This window comes from Podarcis muralis, chromosome 9 (genome assembly GCF_964188315.1).
Source record: "Podarcis muralis chromosome 9, rPodMur119.hap1.1, whole genome shotgun sequence".
NCBI classification, from domain to species: domain Eukaryota; kingdom Metazoa; phylum Chordata; class Lepidosauria; order Squamata; family Lacertidae; genus Podarcis; species Podarcis muralis.
This window is the reverse complement of record NC_135663.1, coordinates 78,212,234-78,234,952: the sequence shown is the minus strand read 5'-3', so window position 1 is coordinate 78,234,952 and position 22,719 is coordinate 78,212,234. Positions and strand designations below refer to the sequence as shown.

Genomic DNA, 22,719 nt, shown 5'->3' with positions numbered 1-22,719 from the left:
CTAATGTTGGCAGTGGAAAGCTTCCAATTTTATGCAAATGACAGTTCTCACCCCACCTGACAAAAAACATGCACAGCAGCAGAGCCCAGACCTAGACTTGTGCCTGCTATTTAGTTTTTCGAAAATTGCTAATTGTGTGAATGGTGTCTCTTGTCGTCTTACTCTTAGTCTCTCCCCTAGATTTTTAACTGCAGTATTACTTGGGGAATGAATCAACTCCTAGGAGTCTTCCTGGGCTAGCAACAGCTGCATCAAAGAATGGACTTATTTTCTTTCCTTTTGGTCCCTTTGGCCAGTATGTACCCCAAGCTGACATATTTTAGATTAGCAGAAACCACACATAAAGCAATTTGCAACTTTAAAAAGTTACGTAAATTAAAAACCAAAGGTTTTAATGAAATACAGATTTCTATTTATCTAGCATCAGAGCAGAGACAAAATTAAAAGTGATATAAGTGTATTCTCTCCCCCAACTTCAAACTTCCTTCCCACAACTGTAAAAAGACTAGGGTCTATACTCTTCACTGTCTTCCTTCTTTAGCTTATTTCCAGGAATTGAATCTTGTTGTGTCTAGACTGGAGCAGGGGTCGGCAACCTGCGGCCCATTGGCCACAAGCGGCCCACGGGGGTTGTTTAAACAGTCCACGAGCCGCCTGCAAACTGAGCCGCCCGCTCAGCAAGTCCCCGCATGCTGCGCTAAACCGGCACAGTGCGGAACGGGCACTCGCTTCTGCAGCGCCGGAAATCATGTCTGCGCGTATGGCCCACGGAGCGATCTCTGCGGGAGTGAACTGGCCCCGGCGAGGTAAACCTTGCCAACCCCTGGTCTAGAGGCACCTTTGGACCTCCATTGAGAGCAAGGATCTGAGCCACCCATGAACACAGCTCTGCTCTGAGACATCAAACAGATTTATCCTCCCAAGTAGATCTCTTAAGTATGTGGAGGAGGAGGAGTTTGGACTTGTTATCCCACCTTTCACTCCCCTTAAGGAGTCTCAAAGCGGCTAACAATCTCCTTTCCCTTCCTCCCCCACAACAAACACTCTGTGAGGTGAGTGAGGCTGAGAGACTTCAGAGAAGTGTGACTGGCCCAAGGTCACCCAGCAGCTGCATGTTGAGGAGCGGGGAAGCGAACCCGGTTCACCAGATTACGAGTCCACCGCTCTTAACCACTACACCACACTGGCTCTCACAAAGGACGGGCTCTAACAAAGGACTTAACGTTCTTTTAACTCCATCACCTTTAGTCACGTAAAACTTGATAATTTGCTGGGAGCATTTAAGGTCAAGTCAGTCTTTACGTGTACAACCCCTCCTCTCGTGTAAAGATATCACAGCAAATGTCAGGCTGGTATAGGTTAACCGCTGAGCCTAAACAGAATGTAAAACAAAACTTTACCAACAATACATGATAGCCATCTTCAAATATTTCAAGGCCCTGTCCCATGGAAGATGGAGCAAGCTTGTTTTCTCCTGCTCTGGATGGTAGGACTCAAACCAATGGCTTCATGTTACAAGGAAGGAAACATTAGGAAGAACTTTCTGACGGTAAGATCTGTTTTACAATGGAATGGACGACTTCCTCAGAAAGTGATGGACTCTCCTTCCTTGGAGGTTTTGAAGCAGAGGTTGGATGAAGAATATGACTAATCGGGGTAGAGCTCTACTATATAAGAAACGTTGTTGTTGAAAAAGCAGCCTCTGCAATGTGTAGAACAACATAACCTATGTCTGGAAGTCATTATTATGCGAAGCATTTCTCTTCCCTGTCAGGGGCAGTCAGTGATGCGCAGTGGAGGTGGGGTAATGGACAGCATAATTAGTCAGGGCATGGGTAAGTTGTGCTAGACATTACGAAGGAGTGAGGAAGGATGAAGATAAGTTGCTATTTTCAGCAGTCACCACATGTTCCTTAGAACATGTAGTTCTGCCCCCAGAAATTAATGCATAGCAACCCAATATTAGAACAGTTTTTCTAGATGTTATTTAAAAATAGAACAAAATCCTACAATTAAAAAAGGTTACATTAAATTGCATGGCGCTAAACAGAATTCCAGCTGCTACTAATTTTGCTTTATAAAAAGCTTCTCTCCCCCCCTCTCTCTCTTTACTAAAAGGACAGTCTCCAAAGCAAAGTGAGCAGAGCTCTTGAAGATTGAAGACACTATAATTATGCAAAGGAAGAAACTGATAGTATTATGCAGATTTGTTAACAGTGTCCTTGCATCACAAGTGACTTTGGTTTATTTCAGCAAACATCAGCTGTTCATTAAAAAAACCCAACCCTTAAATGCATATATGCCATGTGAGCTTATATGCATATATGCCAACTTATTTCAGTGAATGGTTGCATCTTGCTTTTCCTTCCAACAGGAATCCTATTGCACTTAATAACAAAAAAAGCAATACTTTTTTTAAAAAAAGGAAGCATTGTATGAAATATTCTAACAAAAATGGTGCACTAATCAGTACAATATTTAAGAGGGGGAATTATCCATTAAATAATAAACAGCAGACATTTGAAGCAAAAGTCTAAGCAGCAGCCCCTTTGGAATTACCCTTCGGTAATGACATGCGCTGGATTATGGAGAAAGCTAGAGAGTTCAAGAAAGACATCTACTTCTGCTTCATTGACTATGCAAAAGCCTTTGACTGTGTCGAGCACAGCAAACTATGGCAAGTTCTTAAAGAAATGGGAGTGCCTGATCACCTCATCTGTCTCCTGAGAAATCTCTATGTGGGACAAGAAGCTACAGTTAGAACTGGATATGGAACAACTGATTGGTTCAAAATTGGGAAAGGAGTACGACAAGGCTGTATTTTGTCTCCCTGCTTATTTAATTTATATGCAGAATACATCATGCGAAAGGCTGGGCTGGATGAATCCCAAACTGGAATTAAGATTGCCGGAAGAAATATCAACAACCTCAGATATGCAGATGACACAACCTTAATGGCAGAAAGTGAGGAGGAATTAAAGAACCTTTTAATGAGGGTGAAAGAGGAGAGCGCAAAATATGGTCTGAAGCTCAACATCAAAAAAACGAAGATCATGGCCACTGGTCCCATCACCTCCTGGCAAATAGAAGGGGAAGAAATGGAGGCAGTGAGAGATTTTACTTTCTTGGGCTCCATGATCACTGCAGATGGTGACAGCAGCCACGAAATTAAAAGACGCCTGCTTCTTGGGAGAAGGGCAATGACAGGCCTAGACAGCATCTTGAGAAGTAGAGACGTCACCTTGCCAACAAAGGTCCGTATAGTTAAAGCCATGGTTTTCCCAGTAGTGATGTATGGAAGTGAGAGCTGGACCATCAAGAAGGCTGATCGCCGAAGAATTGATGCTTTTGAATTATGGTGCTGGAGAAGACTCTTGAGAGTCCCATGGACTGCAAAAAGATCAAACGCATCCATTCTTAAGGAAATCAGCCCTGAGTGCTCACTGGAAGGACAGATCGTGAAGCTGAGGCTCCAGTACTTTGGCCACCTCAAGAGAAGAGAAGACTCCCTGGAGAAGACACTGATGCTGGGAAAGATGGAGGGCACAAGGAGAAGGGGGCGATAGAGGACGAGATGGTTGGATAGTGTTTTCGAGGTTACCAGCATGAGTTTGACCAAACTGCGGGAAGTAGTGGAGGACAGAGGTGCCTGGCGTGCTCTGGTCCATGGGGTCACGAAGAGTCGGACACGACTAAACGACTAAACAACAACAACAACAACAATGACATGCTGGCATCAACCACCACCACAGTTTTATAGCACTGCTTGGAGTGCATTCATACATATTCACACACACACACACACACACACACACACACGGTTTTTATTCCATTCTGTCTTAATTCCCTATTTCTGTCTGCATACTGCAGTGAAATCTCTTCCTGTTGACCCATCAGAGCTCTTTGCTCATCCTTCTCTCTGCTAACTCACCCTCTCTTTTCTGTCTACATCCCATAGCATGCACACTCTTCTTTTTGCCCAACAGCAACTCTGCACTCCTAACTGATGGCTCCTCTCCTTCCATTTTCATACTTGTAGGTTCTCTTTAGACCTATAGGCCTGTTTCCCTCACTGAATCAAAAGCAGCCCAAACAAGAAGTCTGTAGTCCCTGTTAACTGCAGTAACAAATTTAAGTAGTTTAAGGCACCAGTTGAACTACGGTTACAGGCAGCCACTGGAGAAAGTGTGAGGCAGTGGCTTTACATCTACCTAGCAGTAACCGGCACCAGTTTTCAACCTAAAGCAAACAGATGTAACTCCTGAACTGAGGGACAGGCTGCATGACTTATGTGTTGGAATAATGGCAGCAAAACTACAACCAAAGAAGTCAAGGGAGCAAGATGCAGGATACAAGACTGTTGGTGTTGTATAGAGAGTCTTCAGTAGCCAGACAGTGGATCTAAAGCAAATACAAGACCAGGAAACTTCAGCGATCCTGAAGGGCAAAGTGTTTATTCAGAGAACATACTGGCTGCTTTTGGAAATGCCACAGTTAAATGAAAGGGTACAGGAATAGCTTACAGCACAGCTGGGTGTAATTAAGAAGTTCTCCCGTTCTACATCACAGAGAAAGAGGATCCACTAATGCTAGGCAGTATACTTCATTCTGAATCTCATCAGGTGAGTTTATGATGAGGGGCTTTGATAATTTCCCAACACTCAGTGTATCTGCTTGGTTCCATCTGTGACCCCAAAGATCCAAGGATCCAGGAAAATATGCAATGCTAGCAAATCTTAAGGCTACTTTTTAAAGGCTGGAGGCTGATAGAGTCGTTATCAAAGTGTGGAAACCCAAACCCTACCTAAGTCAATGACATGGTAATCAGAGAGTAAAAAGATAACTGTATAGTCATAGCAAAACAAAGCTAAGGGGCACCATTTCCATTGCTTGCAATTCAGGATTCCCTCATCTTTACCCCTACCCCACAAAAGGCCAAATCAGCTAGAAATAAACTATTCATGATACTGGGTGAGAAAGATGCTAAGTGCAGGTGACAGTGGACAAATAGCCTTCAGAAGTCCACATCTTTATTTACCCATGGAGATGCTCCTCCAACAAACTCCCTTTTGGAATAAAGTCTGCAAGTGTTCTAGCAGAAAAACGAATGTTATTAAGTGCACACATCATACCAGATGACATGATAATCGCATCAGCTGCCAAAGAACATGCTGCCATTCTAAAGGAAGCGTTGGGCAGAGCTAATCAGAAAGGAGGAAAACTCAACAAGAAACAGTACAATGCCTGAATCACAATGTCAAATATATGGAGTTAACCCAAGTGAAAGCAAGACAGAAGGCATCTGCTTACAGAAGATTCTCAGTACTAATCAGTAACTAGTATAAACTAAATAAGTTTATCCTAACAGCACAACCGCTGAAAAATAATGTCATCTGCCAATGGTGACCAAAATATGAAGGCTCAAGCAAAACCTTACCACAGCTCCAAGGGATAACACAGCTGATATTATGACCTGGCAGAGCAGCTTGAAGTATAGACACATCTAAGGATGGTCTAGGTGCATGTCACTTCCAGAAGAGAGAACCCATAAAGCCTGTGCATCGCTGCCATCTCTATTGCATTAGCTGAAATCAGTCGCAGGAGACTCATTCAAGTGGTTCATAATTTAACAGAACCACTTTTTCCATTGAGGTCCTGTGAGGTCGAGATCTCCTGCAATGATTTTGCAAAGTTTTTTGCAGATAAAATCACTCAAATTCGGAAAGAGGTTGACACCACCATGGTAACAGAGCTGGGCTGGGAGAGTGCCCGTGCTCTGTCTGGTCAAGTTGTATGGGATCAATTTCAGTTTGTTACCTCCGGAGATGTGGTCAGCACGAGTGTAACCAACCACCTGTTTGCTTGATCCTTGCCCATCCTGTCAAGTGAGCCAGGCTTGGCTTGGCAAAGGGCTCCATCGGGTAGTGAATGCTTCCCTCTGTGAGGGTGTCTTCCCAGAACCCCTTAAAGAAGCAGTTGTTTTAAAAACTACCCGCACCCGACCATAACACGCACGTAGTTTTTAGAGGAGGAAAATCCGTAGGCATGCCACCCGTAGGCATTCCCTCCATAACACGCACAGACATTTACCCTTACTAGGAGGGAAAAAGTGAGTGTTATGGTGCAAAAAATACGGTATATTTGGAACAGCCATTGTGGTCAGTTATCTCCCAGTCTCAATTTTTCCATTCTTGAACAAGGTGATGAAGTGGGTGGTCGCTGAACAACTCCAGCCATGTCTGGATGATGCCCAAACATGACTTCCCAAACTTGCCTTGTTGGATAACTCCTGCCCACTTACCTGGTGAGGATTCTGCAGGGCATTTTGCAGCACCTGCTGCATCCCTAGGAGTTGAGTTGAAGAGAACAGGGTAAGGAATATCCTGGTTATCTAATATACTACTTTGCTTTCCATTTCTAGCCTTTCCCTCATTCTTACTCATTACATTTTATATCCTGTCCTTCCCCCAAGGTGGCATATATGGTTCTCTCCTCCCTCTTTGATTCTCACAACAGCCCCATGAGGTAGGCTATGATGAATCAAAGTATGGCAACCATACACGTTGGGAGAAAGGAGGGGTTTGTGTGGGCTAAAGCCTTTGAATTGGGCTTATTAAAAAGACAAAAAGGCCTGGGAACCACATGTCTAAGCCCAGGGCTGAGTGTTGCATTTGACACGTGACTGTTGCTAAAAGCAGCAGCCCCACATCTCTTCTTTCCCTCATAACAATTAGCAAACCAAAAAACAAAAAAGGGTGATGTCATCATTATGTTGTGAATTTGCCATTCCTATAAATGGTGGTCAGTGAGGTAGCATGGAAGCTACACTGTGGTGATGTCATGTTATGGGGTTTGCCTTCTTAAGCAGGAATGAGGCGAAGATGACACAAGGGCACTGCTTTCAACAGTGGCCTTTTATCAGCTATAATATGGTGTCCTGGCTAGTGTACTTTGCTCATTTATGAAAGTAAATTTGCAAATAGCAAATTTATGTGTATAGGATGGTATATGTGTATAGGATTGCAGCAAAAGTTGAGTCCCTATTTATAGTAAGAAGTAAAGGGAGAAAACCACCCTTGAGAATGGCTAGTAGATTCTCCCACAAAAGCAAAAGTCTACTGTTTCGTGTGCAGACTTTTCTGTAACCAAACTACCTCAAATACAGCTTTAGCTTCTACTAGATTTGATTATTGGCATCCCATGGAAAATTGAAAAATCATATGAACTCTATGCTAACATGCTTAACTAGAAAACATAGTCAAATGCTCACATTAGCTGGTTTTTAATTTTTTGTGAACCTGCAGGCAACCAAGAAGCAGATTCACATTTGCATTGCTGGAAGAGTATCCAAAGGATGTTGACCTTAGTCTAGTCAATGAACTCTTGCACTTCCACATGTGCAAACCTACCCTGAAAAAGAAAGTTTCAGCCACCAATATATGTATCAAATAATATTCCAGGAGAAAATTTGGACAGGTTTTCCAAATGTGGAAGCAATTTTCAGATTGTTTGTGTGTTTAACAGTTACAAACTGTACTGGTGAAAGATTATTTTCTAGACTAAGAAGGATATAGCATGATCTATGGTCAACAATGTCCCAAGATCATAGCTTCCCTTTTTTTGCGGGAAATTCCCTTATTCCAGCGCCATTTCCCACTGCTTCCCGCTACTATCCTGGATTGTTAGATATCCCGTAGACTGTCCCCGGGACAGGTGAGGCTGCTGATCCCTTATTTTCAGGCTGCTGATCGCTTATTTTCAAATCTGAAAGTTGACAGCTATGCCCAAGATTGGTTGTGTGATCTAAGCATTCTCTGCACAGAAAATGATAAACTGCGACTCACTGATTTTAATGATATAATTGATAAGTTGACACCTAAAAAAGCTCAAAATAAACTGTTGCATATACAGTGGTACCTTGGGTTACATACGCTTCAGGTTACATACGCTTCAGGTTACAGACTCCGCTAACCCAGAAATAGTGCTTCAGGTTAAGAACTTTGCTTCAGGATGAGAACAGAAATCGTGCTCTGGCTGCGCAGCGGCAGCAGGGGGCCCCATTAGCTAAAGTGGTGCTTCAGGTTAAGAACAGTTTCAGGTTAAGTACGGACCTCTGGAACGAATTAAGTACTTAAACCAAGGTACCACTGTAGTGTAATCTTACAGCTATGATTCCCCTATGAATGTTCTGTGTGAATGTCTTCATTAATTCATACTTTTGTAAACTTACTAAAGTTTATAAATTTAGAAACAATATTTTCATGAAAGCTCAAATTTCAGCAATGTTCTGCTTCCATTGAGTAGATAAAGAAGAGAACGGGGTTTTGTTTCTCAGGATTAGATGCTATTAAATTCAGGCCTTCCAATGTCTCCTAGCCCAGGGCCTCCAGTTGCTTTAATCCAGGCCTGTCCAGAGGAGAGTAAGAAAACAAAGATACAAAAGGGTGATTCAGAAGACAGTTGAAGATGGTGACTGGTGACTAACATTGTGGTTTATTAAAGGGAATAAGGATTGATTTATAGTTGATGTTCTCTGATCAGGGAAAGTATCTCCTGGGCTATGACATGAGGTCAAGGTTGCTTCCACCTAATCAGTGCATAGTTGCAGTGCAACTATGTCACCTATGTAAACAGAACTGCACTAGAAGGCTAGGGATGAAGGCAGATAGGAGGATCTTTATTTTAACCTGCAGTATTAATGCTGCCTGCCACTTATCTTCAGTTTATGCACTTTTCTATGTATATCGGACTATTCACTGGTCTCTTTTTTTATTCTGTTTCACTTGCTAGCTAAAGTAAAATTTGTTCAAGATCTATTTCATTGATTAGAATTTAAAAAGCAGCCATGTTACCGCAATCATCTGTGTAGCAGATCTAGGCGGTAAAATAAATAATAGTATATCATTGTTTAGTTGCTAATCTGCACATAGTCCCACAAATGACTATTGTTAAGCCTGCTTTTTTAAAACTAAATGCTAAGTGCCATCAACGGGGATAATAAAGTCAAATAAATTTTGCTGTATCAGGAATGAATAAAGCAGTATAATTAAATATATATTTCTTGGCTTATTTAGTGTACAAAGTTTGGACCTACTTCTGGTTTAGGACAGCTTCCCCAGCGCTCTTCTGCTCGAAGATCATTTGGACGGACAAAGAGATTCAGCATTACGCGCTCCCTTGACGATCTCGAGGTAATTTTATTACACTAAGCTTTCACTGTTTCCTGTGAAGAGAGAGTGGACAGGCATTAATAAGCTGCTTAAACAGTACTCTAAGGAAAGTAGATATGTTCTCAAACGAGAGTAAATTAACGTGTTGCTTTTCTCTGTTCTGGTTGACAAATCACTTTAAACCACTGTTAAGCTTGACTGTGATTTAAAAATGAATGTGCTATGTCCTGGGGGGTCGCGTCACCCCCCCCCCCCGCTCCCACTGCTGATGCTGCCAAGAGTTGAGCCCTGCTTTGGCTTAGCATTGCGTTTGGACCCAGACTCGGGAATTATATCTCTCCAAACAAGCCATGAGCTATAACCAGATTTTGTTCTTGCCTTACTGGTTATGGCTTGTTTGGGGAAGGCAAACCATGGAGCCCAGGTTCAGACGTAATCCTAAGGCTGAGCTCTCAGAAGCAAGAATGGGGGAGGAGTGAAGGGGCTGCAGTTTTCTCCCTCTGCATCAGTACACTGCACATTCACCTTTAAACCATAATTAAGCTTCATTATGGTTTCAAGTGGCATGCAAATGAGGCCATTTAATGCATGCATGCTAAATATTCTTATAATATAGGTGGTGCTGCTGAACATGTGGAATTTGTGTTGTAAATTTGCCTAGGTTCTTGGTTTGATGCCTTGTAACTAAATCCCTGCTTTCATAACAATGCCTAGCCTTCATGATTTTGTGTGTGTGTGTGTGTGTGTGTGTGTGTAAGCGGGGAGAGAGTCTCTACTAGTCTTCAAAAAGTGAACACTGAATAGAATGTACGTAGCTTGAAAAGCGTGATTTTCAAAATGTAGCAAGCTTCTAAAAGAATGAACAATTCATTACTAGGGTGGCAATATCCTATATATTTTTTATATAGTATATTCAGAAGTAGTCATTTTTAGCGACGCAAATGACTTTTTTGTGGTTGGAGTTTGACTAATGCTATGACATAATAGAAGTATCCTCAGTACTTCATAGGCTTGCGAGTTAAAATAAATGGGTGTGGTACTGAAATGTATGAGAATCCTGTTGCACAAGGAAAAAGAATTCTGTAACCTTCTTTTGCTTAGTCAAAGGAGCAAGGAACAGACAAGCAGGATGAAGCAAATAGCATAATAGGCTTGCATGTGATTGCAATCTTGAAGGAACATGCAGCTACATGCCGAGAAACAGAGAAAATGGGAACAAGCTGTATAAAGTTGCTGTTTGATTTTAGAGCTAGTTTAAAGTTTTTCTATACAGTTCACACTGAACCTATGCACCACTAGTATGCAGTCTCTGTGGAGGGTTCATTGTTATGCAAAGACAGTCACAGCAACAATTTAAAGCCTTGAGTGCAAGCTGTTTTTTCTTTTTCTTTTGATGGGTAGATACACAAACTGGTGCTTAGTCTGGGTGGGTCTCCACTGTGAAGGAAGGAAGAAGAGGCACCTTAGTTTCATTTGTTTTACTGGACAGGAGAAGTAAACATGTGTGTTCGTAGGAAACTTTCCTTAAAATGAGAGAGAAGTCCCTTAGGGACAACTTGTACATGGAGGAACTTTGCAACTTTAGTCACGTAAGTATGTTTCATTTATCTAATAGTGTATATGGAACTCAAGAAAGTGACTGAAAGGACAGCCTTCAGTTGCAAGGTCTTCCATATAGTTCCTGTAAAAGTCTACGTTCTCTCCAGTTGATTTCCCCCCTCTATTAATGTTAACTGATAATTTTTATATTTAATTCTTTTATTGTGTAAGTCAGCAGTAAAGTGGTTTTCCAGTAGGTACTTATGCAACACTGTGCACTGTCATTTTTCTAAGAATAATTACCGTAAATGCATTAAACAATGGCAGCTCCTCATGTATAAAAATAATTTGACTGCATGGTTTGATGGTTCTTTGTATGTTTATTTGGTAGACCTACCCGTTAGGGGTTTTCATGACTCAGATAAAGTCTGAGACGGGGATGTTTCAGTTTTTAAAAATGTTTAATGTTTCTTAAATGAAACACAGAGAAGTACCGGTATTCTAAAAGCTCTGTGTCATTAAAAAAGGAAGGGAAACAATATGCCCCGGTTATATTGTTAATGGCATACATTCCAGTAAAACACATACACACACACACAACTCACTGGTAGGCATATCTATCTTCAACAGGTTGTTAAAAGAGACCTTACGTATTTTTGTGGCTATTTCTTGGCTATCCTTATTCTTACTGGTAAAGAAAATAAAACAAGCACATTTTTAATACGCAAAAAAAATTGTCTTCTAAAAAAATCCTTTGTGGCTACAAACTTATGAGTAGAATTGGACTTGCTTCAGTGCTAGCATGCATTGGATAGCATATTTTTTTAATGGTATTGTAAGTTTCAACCATATCCTGAAAAACATGTTCAGTTTTCTTAAGGGTGACATTTGAATGCTTTGATACAGTTTTTTCTTTGAAGTAGATTCTCTAGGGAGAATATATTTTTGCTATACGATCTCATAGTTTTAAAAGGATTATTATTAAGACTGAAACTTAATTGAAACTTTACTAGCTTAATCATTGAAGGGTTAGTCAATCTATTAGTTAAATTTGAATATTTATACAGCATTCTTCCCATTCCCATATATATAACACTAACATATTTGGTGTGTTTCATATTTTCACTAACTCTTGTTATTTCCTGCTGGGAGCTGCTGCTAACACAAGATATACTGCCTTCGTAAATGGAGGTTCCATCCCTAACTGTCCTAGTTAAGAAATTCATTGATTAAACAGATCTGGCTATTCATACTTAAGAACTGCCTTGCTGGAAGAGAGCATGAGTTCCTATAATTTAGTGTCCTGAACAGCAGACAGCCCAGTATTCCTTCTGAGAAACCCACAGGTTTTGAACTCCCACCCTATCCCCTATCCCCTGCTATCCTCTGCCTGTGTGTTTTTCTTCATGGGCTGAATTTGTGGGTAGAGTGGAGAGACAATGTGGCGTTGAAGGAGTAGAGCAGCAGCTGCCCTCTCCCTCTTTACCCTTCCCAGTAAAAAGCTGGTGAGAAGTGCGGAAGGCTGTGCCATTTGCACCAACATCCACCTCCCCTTCTCAGCATTTGTTTGCTCAGTGACAGAGCACATCCTTGGCATACCGGAGGTCTCTGCTTTGATCCTTTGCATCTCTAGTGAAAAGGATTGTCTGGCCAGTAACGAAAGAGACCTCTCTCTCTTCCTGAGATCCTTAGAGAGCCAGCTGCTGCCAGTAAGAGTAGACTAAATGGAGAAATAGTTTGGCCTGGTATAGTCAGCGCTGTCTTTAGCATATGTGCTGCCGGGGTGCAAAGATCCATCCAGCGCCCCCAAATTTAGTTTAGCCCCCAAATTAACTTTTATTATGATTATGTCAGACACCACGCTTAAGCCTTATCTCTTGCTTACAAAAGAAGGAAGGAAGAAGAGAAGAGTTTGGATTTGATATCCCGCCTTTCACTCCCTTTAAGGAGTCTCAAAGCGGCTAACATTCTCCTTTCCCTTCCTCCCCCACAACTAACACTCTGTGAGGTGAGTGGGGCTGAGAGACTTCAGAGAAGTGGGACTAGCCCAAGGTCACCCAGCAGCTGCATGTGGAGGAGCGGAGACGCGAACCCGGTTCCCCAGATTACGAGACTACCGCTTTTAACCACTACACCACACTGGCTTTTTCACAGGAAAAAGAAACAAACTTTTTTATTTGCTCGTTTATTTACAATACACTTATACTTAAGTATACAACACCACCACACTTAAACTTACAAGTATTGTTTAGGCACCTCCTTAGGAGAAACATCAGTCGTGTCAAAGGTGCCTCTGACCCCGCTGCCACATAGCAGCTTAATACAATATGTAACGTAATATTTTGATGTAAGAGTTACTTTTGCGTGCACGGTGCCATTGTGAATGACAAGCGCCGCCATTGTGAATGATAAGCACACCGCTGGCGCGGACCATCTTTGGTAAATGAGCGCATGATATCGAAAGTCCTTTAGTGAAACTGTAGGTGTACATTTCGATAATACCTAGGTATATATGTATTTTGATTTTCTAGCTTGATCAAAATTATGTATTATTTCATGACAGGTAGATAGTTAAGAGCTTAAGCGGCTTCAGCAGCGGGCACCAGGTGCCCCCCCAAATTTGGCACCCGGGTGCCCCACACCACTTGCACCCCCAGGTAAAGGCGGCCCTAGGTATAGTGCAGCTTGCTACATGAGTGAGCCTCTTCCCTTCCCAGCACAGCAGCCGCTGGGATCAGCCAGGGTGACTTGCATGCTGAACATCTGACTCAGATGTTCAGCATGAGAACCACCCTGGACACCAAGTAATGAGCCTTATCAGTGTCAATTGGTCTGAAGGGGATGGGGTTGTGTCAGTGAATCATGTGCGGAACACGAACTATGCAGAGGAACTTTGCACGCAGAGAAGGGGAAGGAGGGGGAGAAAGTTGCAGCTCAGCACAGCTCAGGCTGATTGAGGCTAAACATTGGGAAGAACTTTCTGAGCTGTTCAACAGGAGAATGGTTTCCCTCGGGAGGTGGTGGGCTCTCCTCCATTGGAGGTTTTTAAATCAGAGGTTGGATGACCATCTGTCACGGATGCTTGAGCTGAGATTCCTGCATTGCAGGGGGTTGGACTAGATGATCCTTGGGGTCTCTCCAAACTGTGCAATTCTGTGATTCTAGAACCCAAATTGGGTTCAGAGCTTTGACAACTGAAAAGAGGATATTGGTCCACAATATTGATCAAGGCAAAATATTTTAATCTTGAGGCCACTTATTACTTCATTTATTGGTTTAGTTATTTAATGCTGCTGGAACAAATAATATGCAGTGCAGAAAACAAACTTATTTGCTTCCCTGGGAGGGGGGGTCTTTTGAGACAGAAACCCATTGATAGAACTGTCTTTGATTCTTTGTGAAAAACATTGAAAATTATATTACCTTGTAACATAATGGGGGGGATTGTTTTTGTTTTTACATCTGCCAATAATTGCCCCAAACCAGTATCTATCTACCTCTTTCCTGGATTTGTTGAGTCTCCATTTCAGGGGGGGACAGACCCTTCGCCTTAGAGGGTACCAGGAGTATGCTTAAAGGTAAAGGGACCCCTGACCATTAGGTCCAGTCATGACCGACTCTGGGGTTGCGGCGCTCATCTCGCTTTACTGGCCAAGGGAGCCAGTGTAGAGCTTCCGGGTCATGTGGCTGCTTCTGGCGAACCAGAGCAGCACATGGAAATGCCGTTTACCTTCCCACCGGAGCGGGACCTATTCATCTACTTGCACTTTGACGTGCTTTCGAACTGCTAGGTTGGCAGGAGCAGGGACCGAGCAACGGGAGCTCACCCCGTCGAGGGGATTCGAACCGCCAACCTTCTGATCTGCAAGTCCTAGGCTCTGTGGTTTAACCCACAGCGCCATGCTTACTTAGACGTAAATCCCATTGCATTAATGAAGCAAGGCAGTTCCTGTTTAGGTAATCCAGCATCTGGTCTGTCCCTGCCCTTTGCCACATTACCCTCAAGGAGTAATCCTAAAAACTCATTTTTTTAAAAAAAGAAATTAAAATTCAGAGTGCTCAGGTTGTCTGTGGGAAGATAGTGCTCACAAGGGTCACATTGTGGGGGCCCAAAGCTACTCTGATGTCTTGAGTAAGCTTTGCCTGGTTCAACTTATGTGCCTGGCTTGTGTATGGATCTTCAAGATGTTCCTTTGAAGGAAAAAAAGTTAAAGTCACTCTCACCTATATCCTCTGCACATAGATGATTTACTACTTGCTTGTTCCTCCTCTTTCTTTGAACATGACTGAAGAAAGCTTTTAAAATTTTATTTTTAACCTCTCTTGCAAGCCTGAGTTCATTCTGAGCTTTGGCCCGCCTGACCTTCTCCCTGCAACTATTGGCTACTCATATATGCTCTTCCTTTGTGATTTCCCCATTCTCCAAACACATTCTTGCCGACCACTGTGAGGTGCAACCCATGTCTTGCCAGAAGTCCTTCCTCAAGGAAGCGGAGACTATGGTCTAAGAAGCCAAATCCTTCCTGACAACACCACCTGCGCAGTCAGTGGTTTACTTCCAGTATTTTCCTCTCTCTTCCAACAGAAAGGAGAGATTTAAAAGCACCTGTGTCTCAAGGCCCTTCAGCCTCCTGGCCAGAGTCTCATATGTCAAAGGCTGTGTTTGGCAGTATTGTTTGTACCCACATGAATCAAAAAGAAGGGGTTGGTGTCAGTGGACTTGATAAGATTTGGCAACTTCTCTGTCACAGTGTGAATCTTTGCAGCTGGAAGACAGCACACCTCCCGGGACATCCTGTTACTTCCGCACACTGCTGCCTCTAAAGATAACTAAAGAAAAAACAGTATTATATAAGGGGAGTGGGGATGCTTGAGACATGCCTATCCCACCTTTGAGCAATGGAGTCTTTGATGGACAGGCAATATTGGTAAACAGGCAGGGGTTGTGCAGACCTTCATGACAAATACATACTCTGCTGTGTCACATTTATTATACTTTATCTCAAACATTAAATCTAGTTCTGTTTGTTGTTTTACATAGAAGAGCAGTCTTCAACTTTTGCTATTAGTTTTGGTAAAGGGTCCCGGATAATAGACTATTGCATTCCTGTATAATTTTGCACCACCTGTTTTTAAGGAGCATTTAATACAACATACGCATACACACTGATTTTCGATAATCCTGATATATTACCTTTTTCCAGTAGTGGAAGGGACAAAGACTTCAAAGCTGCTCCCCAAACCAATTATTCAGCAACCCAGCAGGTATCTGAGATTCAGCAAACCTTGCTATCTCTGCAGCTATGAGGACTGGAAACCTCCTTTTAAAAATATAAATCTGAGGTGCTCTGGAAGCTGAATTCTATACCTACTGCCACACCTTGCCCATTTTTGCACTCTTTCAGCCATGGCGGATGCACAGACCTAACTATAGTGTTCTTCTGCAAACGCACCATTTCAGACTGAACAAACTGTGTTATGTTATTTGCTACAGACAGGATTTGTTAAATACCACAGCCCCAATTCTCCAAACTATCCTTTTTCTGTGAGATAGCCGAGATACAATCTGATCCATGATGAACTGGAGCGTTCTGCGGTGGCTGGTTGCTATTGGTAACATAAAGGGAGTAAAATAGAACATGTGAAATGCCTTTAAACTTTGTAGGCATTTTGCACAGGCAGTGCGGAGTATTGGATGGTGCAGTTAAGCTCTTGAGAACCTATTTTATTTAAGAAATGCTCCACCATCTAAAGTAAAGATGAATTTAGGAAAGGTGCTTCTGGCAAAAATAACTGCTTTTTCTTACGATGAACAGGTAAGCAATATGATTGCTTGTCACAAGGGACTGTCTTGCATTGGAGATTAGAGACCAGAATTATAGATTATTATTATTCCATATTAAGACTTTTGAAACTTATAGCTGAAATTGTATTTTGTGAAAAAATAATTTTTTAAAACAAATGTTGATTATGGGAGTTATGTGAAAGAAACTACATAGCAGCAGTTTTACAAGTTTTTTGTTTTACTCATCAAATATTAACTTTTATCAGAGATGTTGCAAGATGAAAAACAAATTTGACAATCATCTATAAATGGTACAGATTGCTTATGTCTTCTTGTCTGTTTGCAATAAACCACACAAATGCATTTTTATTTTGGAGGAAAAACCTTTTATTTTTTAAAATTTGAGTTGCATTTTTTTGACACCAGTGTCTTGTAACAATTTCTCTAACATGGCAAGAAAAAGACTATCATCTTTGTCTTCTTCTTGCTTTATTATTTTTATGCAAGTAGACAATTAATATGGAGCTCCACTGAGCTTAGTGTGTCTTAATTCTGGGTAGACAATTTTAGAAGTGGAAAGAAAATAATTTTAAAATTCATTCTGAAGTAAAGGAATGTTATCAAATTGTGATGAATCAGCTTCCTGCACAACAGAAATTACGATTTCTTACAGTTACTTTGTTACTTTTTGGTGTTTTAAAAATAACCTGCTTCAATTTCCTCTGTAAGAAATGTCTGATATATATCTGTCCTTTTCTTTAACAAAAATATCAAAGTAAAATGAATGAGTGATAACTGGGGCAGGAACCGGGAATGAAAATATGCAGAAAGTAAAATACATATTTTTAAGGCATTCATTTCATAATAGTAATACTTATATTTTTATGTTTAGGTAGTGTTTTTAAAATAATATTTATTTTCATACTTACGTCCAGAGAGGTTGTGTGTCATTTGAATTTTTAAATTTAAATGAAAATATTGAATATGCATAATCTCTGGTCTGGCAAAAAATATAATTTGCAAAATAGAAACATTGACCAGAAACCAGGAAGACACAAGAGAGGGTGCTTCATGTCATGATCAAGAGCCCCTTAATCTGCCAGGAGAGCTTTCAGAGGGCGAGGGGCTGTTGCCAGATTTGAAAAGTACCAGTACAGAGTTGAAAAGTCCCAGTACAGAACATCACATGAAACACCCTAGATCTCAGCAGCAGAAGAGTCGTATCTGCTGTGTGATAACAGCAATCATTTATGTCATTCAGGTTGTTTCTCATATGCGTTGTTGTAGGCATGACACTTTACAATCTAAAAAATAGACACAAAGAGTACAACAGGGGAAGCGATATCAGGGTAAATGGGAAGAATATGCAATTACTTCAGCTGCACCTACTGAGGTTTAGTTACAGTAAGGTTAGGCTCTGAGGGTTGTTCCACAGGCTTCATGAAAAACGTGAGTTTTGAGGAGGGACTTGAAATAAAGAAAGAAGCTGGTCTCTGAAACTTTCAGGGAAGCAATTTCAGGCAGAAGGGGCAGCAATGGAGAAAGCAGCTGTCGTTGCAGGGAGTAGGAAACCTTCTGAGCGTTGGTGAGGGTGTTTAAAAAGTGAAATACACAGGTAGGTGTGTGCTAGGATACAAGAGGAAGGAGATGGGGGCAGGTGAGAAACTAGGGGTTCTGGCTTGTTCAAGGGCCTGGAATGGCTGGAAGCCAGTACAGTCATACCTTGGGTTAAAGACGCTTCGGGTTAAATCTTTTCAGGTTGCGTCCCGTGGCGACCCGGAAGTACCGGAAAGGATTACTTCCAGGTTTCGTCGCATGCGCAGACGCTCAAAATGACGTCACACGCATGCGCAGAAGCGGCGAATCGCAACACGCAGACGCGGGTTGCGTTCTGCTCAGGTTGCGAACGGGGCTCCGGAACGGATCCCATTTGCAACCAGAGGTACCACTGTATAGGGATTAAAGGAGAAGTATGGGGGGGGGGGACGCAGGTGGTGCTGTGGGATAAACCACTGAGCCTAGGGCTTGCCGATCAGAAGGTTGGCGGTTCGGATCCCGGTGACGGGGTGAGCTCCCGTTGCTCAGTCCCTGCTCCTGCCAACCTAGCAGTTCGAAAGCACGTCAAAGTGCAAGTAGATAAATAGGTACCGCTCCGGCGGGAAGGTAAACAGCATTTCCGTGCACTTAGTCATGCTGGCCACATGACCCGGAAGCTGTATCCTCGGCCAATAAAGCAAGATGAGCGCCGCAACCCCAGAGTCGGTCATGACTGGACCTAATGGTCAGGGGTCCATTTATCTTTACCTTTATGGGGGGGGCTACCCTTGGGGTTGGCCTGGAAGCTGCAGCTTTCCCCAACCCCAACCAACAGTGGTTAGATGGCTGGTGGGGTGGGAGACTGTCTATCACCAGCATATAACTCTTTGTTTGAAGGATTTGCAGTGGCTTCCAATGTGCTACCAGGCCAAGTTCATGTATTTGCAGTATTAGGGCTTCATGCAAATAAGGACAAGGTTACTTCAAAGAGTGCCTTATTGCTTGTATACCCAGTCAGTTGCTGCGTTCTGCAGAAGAGTTTCTCCTTCAAGTACCATCCCCACACTAACTTGGGCAAGGCTTTTAGTGTGGCTGCCTCTGTTCCGTAGAACAGTGTTCCCCAACCTTGGGTCTCCAGCTGTTTTTGGACTACAACTCCCATCATCCCTTGATAACAAGACCAGTGGTCAGGGATGATGGGAATTGCAGTCCGAAAACAGCTGGAGACCCAAGGTTGGGGAACACTGCCGTAGAACACCATTCTTGTTGAGGTATTGCACAGGCACCCACTATTTTTACTTTCTAGAAACAACGGAAGACATTTTTATTTCTACAGGCTTCTCCAGCTTCATGAGAAGGTGCCTCTGCTCATTTTGTATTATTTTTAAACCTGTCTTGTTATTTTTTGTACCATTTAAAAAACTATTTTAGCGGTTTTTATATGTTCATAAATTGCCTTGACTCAAATGTCGAAGGCATAAATTAAGAAAATGCATACAAATAAAAAAGGTGAAAATACTGTTTTTGGACATTCAGAGCTTGAGAGAACATACAAGTGGAAATATCAGAGAAGCACTTGGAGATGCAAGACTGGTTCAGAAGTAGAAGAGGATTTCATCAGCATATAAACTATTGTTTTATTTGTTGGTTTTATTTCTGTCCTGTCCTTCCTCCCAAAGGAGCCCAGAGTAGCAATCAACAAATTGGTAAAACAATATAGTAGAGGTAAAAACATGTCTAAAGAATGTAGAAACAATGAAAAACATTTAAAACAATAACCTATCCTCAGAGATAATAATTCCAAGGTTGTCAGTATCTTTGGTAGTATTGAAAGCCATAGGATGTGAAGATGTTTTCCAGGGACACTAAATATAGAGAGAATAGTGAAGGGCCAAGTAAAGTAGCCCAAGGAACGTATTAACTTGAGAGTAACCTTCCAGGAAACACAAGTCAACAGATGTGATTTTTTTACCTTCCTATTCCAGCCACACACACACCCTCATTGCAGCCAGCAAGTGGTTGTAGTTCAAGGGTCAAAGTTAAACAACGAGAAAAAGAGTTGACAAAGGTTCTGAAGGAGGGAGATCTGGACGAGGGAGGAGAGAGGGGTGTCAGAGCAAATAGATTCAATAATAGCATTGAAGAAGATGGCAAAATCTTAAGGAGGGGAGAGGCGGAGGAGCAGGCATTGGCCAGGTATCTTCAGGATGTCTTTAAAAATTATCCCCAATAAGAAGAGGTTTCTATCTCTAAGAGTGCAACATAGTTTGAACATCATTTATTTTTCTTCTTGTCTATAATACTGATTTTTGGCTACAATTCCATATGCATTTATCTGGAAGTAAAGCTCTGCAGAACTCTTCGGGACTTGCTTCTAAGTTGACAGGTGTAGGATTGTACTGTTCATTAATCAAGGTAAAAGAATAAAATGTGGTAGATTCATGAGACAAGAAAATGGAGACTAAGGTTGTTTTTTTGTCCAGTTGGATCTTAATTTGACACATGGTGTACTTCAGGGAAGGGATGCGGGTGGTGCTGTGGGTTAAAGCACAGAGCCTAGGGCTTGCTGATCAGAAGGTTGGCGGTTCGATTCCCCATGAGGGGGTGAGCTCCTGTTGCTCGGCCCCTGCTCCTGCCAACCTAGCAGTTTGAAAGCAAGTAGATAAATAGGTACCACTCCAGCGGGAAGGTAAACGGCGTTTCTGTGTGCTGCTCTGGTTCGCCAGAAGTGGCTTGGTCATGCTGGCCACATGACCCGGAAGCTGTACGTCGGTTCCCTTGGCCAATAAAGCAATATGAGCTCCGCTCATCTCCGCTCATCTAGAGTCGTCCACGACTGGACCTAATTGTCAGGGGTCCCTTTACCTTTACCTTTATACTTCAGGGAAGGAAGTAGCTTTTATAATTAATATGGTAGGTTACACTGTCCTAGATGCACTAGAGGGCTCACTATTTGTTTATAAAATAGGAGTTTGGAAACCATATGACTATGTTGTATACATGCTTCTAATTTTGGTAATAGCTATTTTCTCCAGCAGCTTGTAATAAAAACTGATGACTCGTTGGGGAAGCAGATTTAATACTTGGAAGTGGTTTAGTACAAGGCCCATTTCAATCTGGCTTCAAGCCTGGGTTAACTCATTTGGTCACCCACATCAAGAGGCACAGGGGATCTGGACCCTGTTAATTCTCCCCATTCTCTCCGCAGCTTTTAATACCTTCAGCCATGTTATCTTCCTTGGTTAAGATCTGAGCGTACATTGTTACGGGGAGGGACTTCACTTCAACCCCATGGCATTTGTGTGGTGGGATCCTGCAGGGCTCCATCCTGTCCTCCCTGCTTTGTAACATCTATATGGAGGTGTTGGGTGTGGTCATTAGGGTTTGGGGGCACAGTGTCATGAGTTGACACCCAGCTCTGTGTCTTCCATCTGGATCAGGTGGTGCTATGCAGGTTAAATATTAAATATTGGTTTCCCACCAACACACACTTTTCTGCAAAGTTGACTGACAGAGCAATGGCTTGTCATGTTGCTGTACAGACCTATGCAAAACAGGCCCCAAGTTTAGAATTGAATTTTGCTAGATATAATGATACTGGGAATATTGTCACCTAAACAAGTTTCTTCTGCTTAATAAAGAAATGACTGTAATATTTGGACAGTAATACTGAATCAGTTCCTATCACTGAAATAATTTGCGAGGCCCCTAAGGTACCCTTTTAAATTGCTTATCAGCAAAAAAAGAGACAATAGAAAAGAGAATATATTTTAGGAAATAATCTTATGATACATCTTAAGGAGGCAAATAGATCTATATAATTTTGTATATAAAGTGTCATTTCCCGGCTTGGGAATCATGATCAAAATTGCTTCCCTTCAGTAGTCTGGGATTTGAGTATCAAAGTGGCAGGTGGATTGTGTCCACTTTAGATATCAATTTAGATATCAATATCCTAATCTTTTTCTAAACTGTTTTATAAATGTTTCATATGCAGTCAAATGCCAGATTTGTGAATGGAAGCAACTATGACTGTGGATTTGTGAATGGAAGCAACTATAACTCCTCAAGCAGTTAGACACTTAACATACATAAATAATCTGTGATGGTGTGAAGTAGGGATCTTGTTTAGGGTTGAAACACTCAACTGTTGCAAATGATTTATTTGATTACATTCCTGTAAATAGGCAAATACTGAGAATAAGAGGTAGGAAAGACTTAAGTAGCTGTCACACATCTCCCTAGATTTTTTTAAAAAAATTGTTATTGTGCCAGTCAATATTCCTGTAGAGTTACTGGAACTGAGAAAGTGTGTTGAAAAGATTAATAAATTGGCAGGAATGGGGGAAGATCTAGGCTATCATAATGTTCTGCATTTTTTTTTTTAAAAAAGGTTTATTGTCTAAACTAACAGTTCATTACTTGGCCCTAAACTGTGGCAGTTGCCGGTTGGTTTGCAGTTCAACCATCTGCATGCTGGAAGCAAGGAGAACAGGATGTGACAGGCATTTGTCTACAGTCAGTCTTTAGAAATAAAAAGCCTACACAAAGAAATGGGTAAAAAAAGAACCATAGTCAGTTTATTTACATGCCTTTCATTTCCCACAGATACATATCCCATAGACAACCCAGTAGTCATAGAATCGTAGAACTGTAGAGTTGGAAGGGACCCCAAGGATCACGTAGTCC

At 41.9% G+C, this 22,719-nt stretch overlaps 1 protein-coding gene across 9 annotated transcripts in view; it reads left to right on the top strand.

Annotated features, from left to right (window-relative positions):
- The window catches only part of RGS12 (regulator of G protein signaling 12), an 84,899-nt gene that overhangs the window by 13,499 nt on the left and 48,681 nt on the right, over positions 1-22,719 (top strand). For 6 of the 9 annotated variants that reach the window (XM_028745154.2, XM_028745152.2, XM_028745153.2 and 3 more), the window contains one exon: positions 9,075-9,191. In XM_028745154.2, the coding sequence (XP_028600987.2) occupies positions 9,075-9,191 (117 nt within the window). Of the gene's footprint in view, positions 1-4,597; positions 4,623-9,074; positions 9,192-10,614; positions 10,760-15,790; positions 16,526-22,719 lie in introns of those variants that run through there. The other 3 variants (XM_077934513.1, XM_028745158.2, XM_028745159.2) reach the window with 3 other exon arrangements.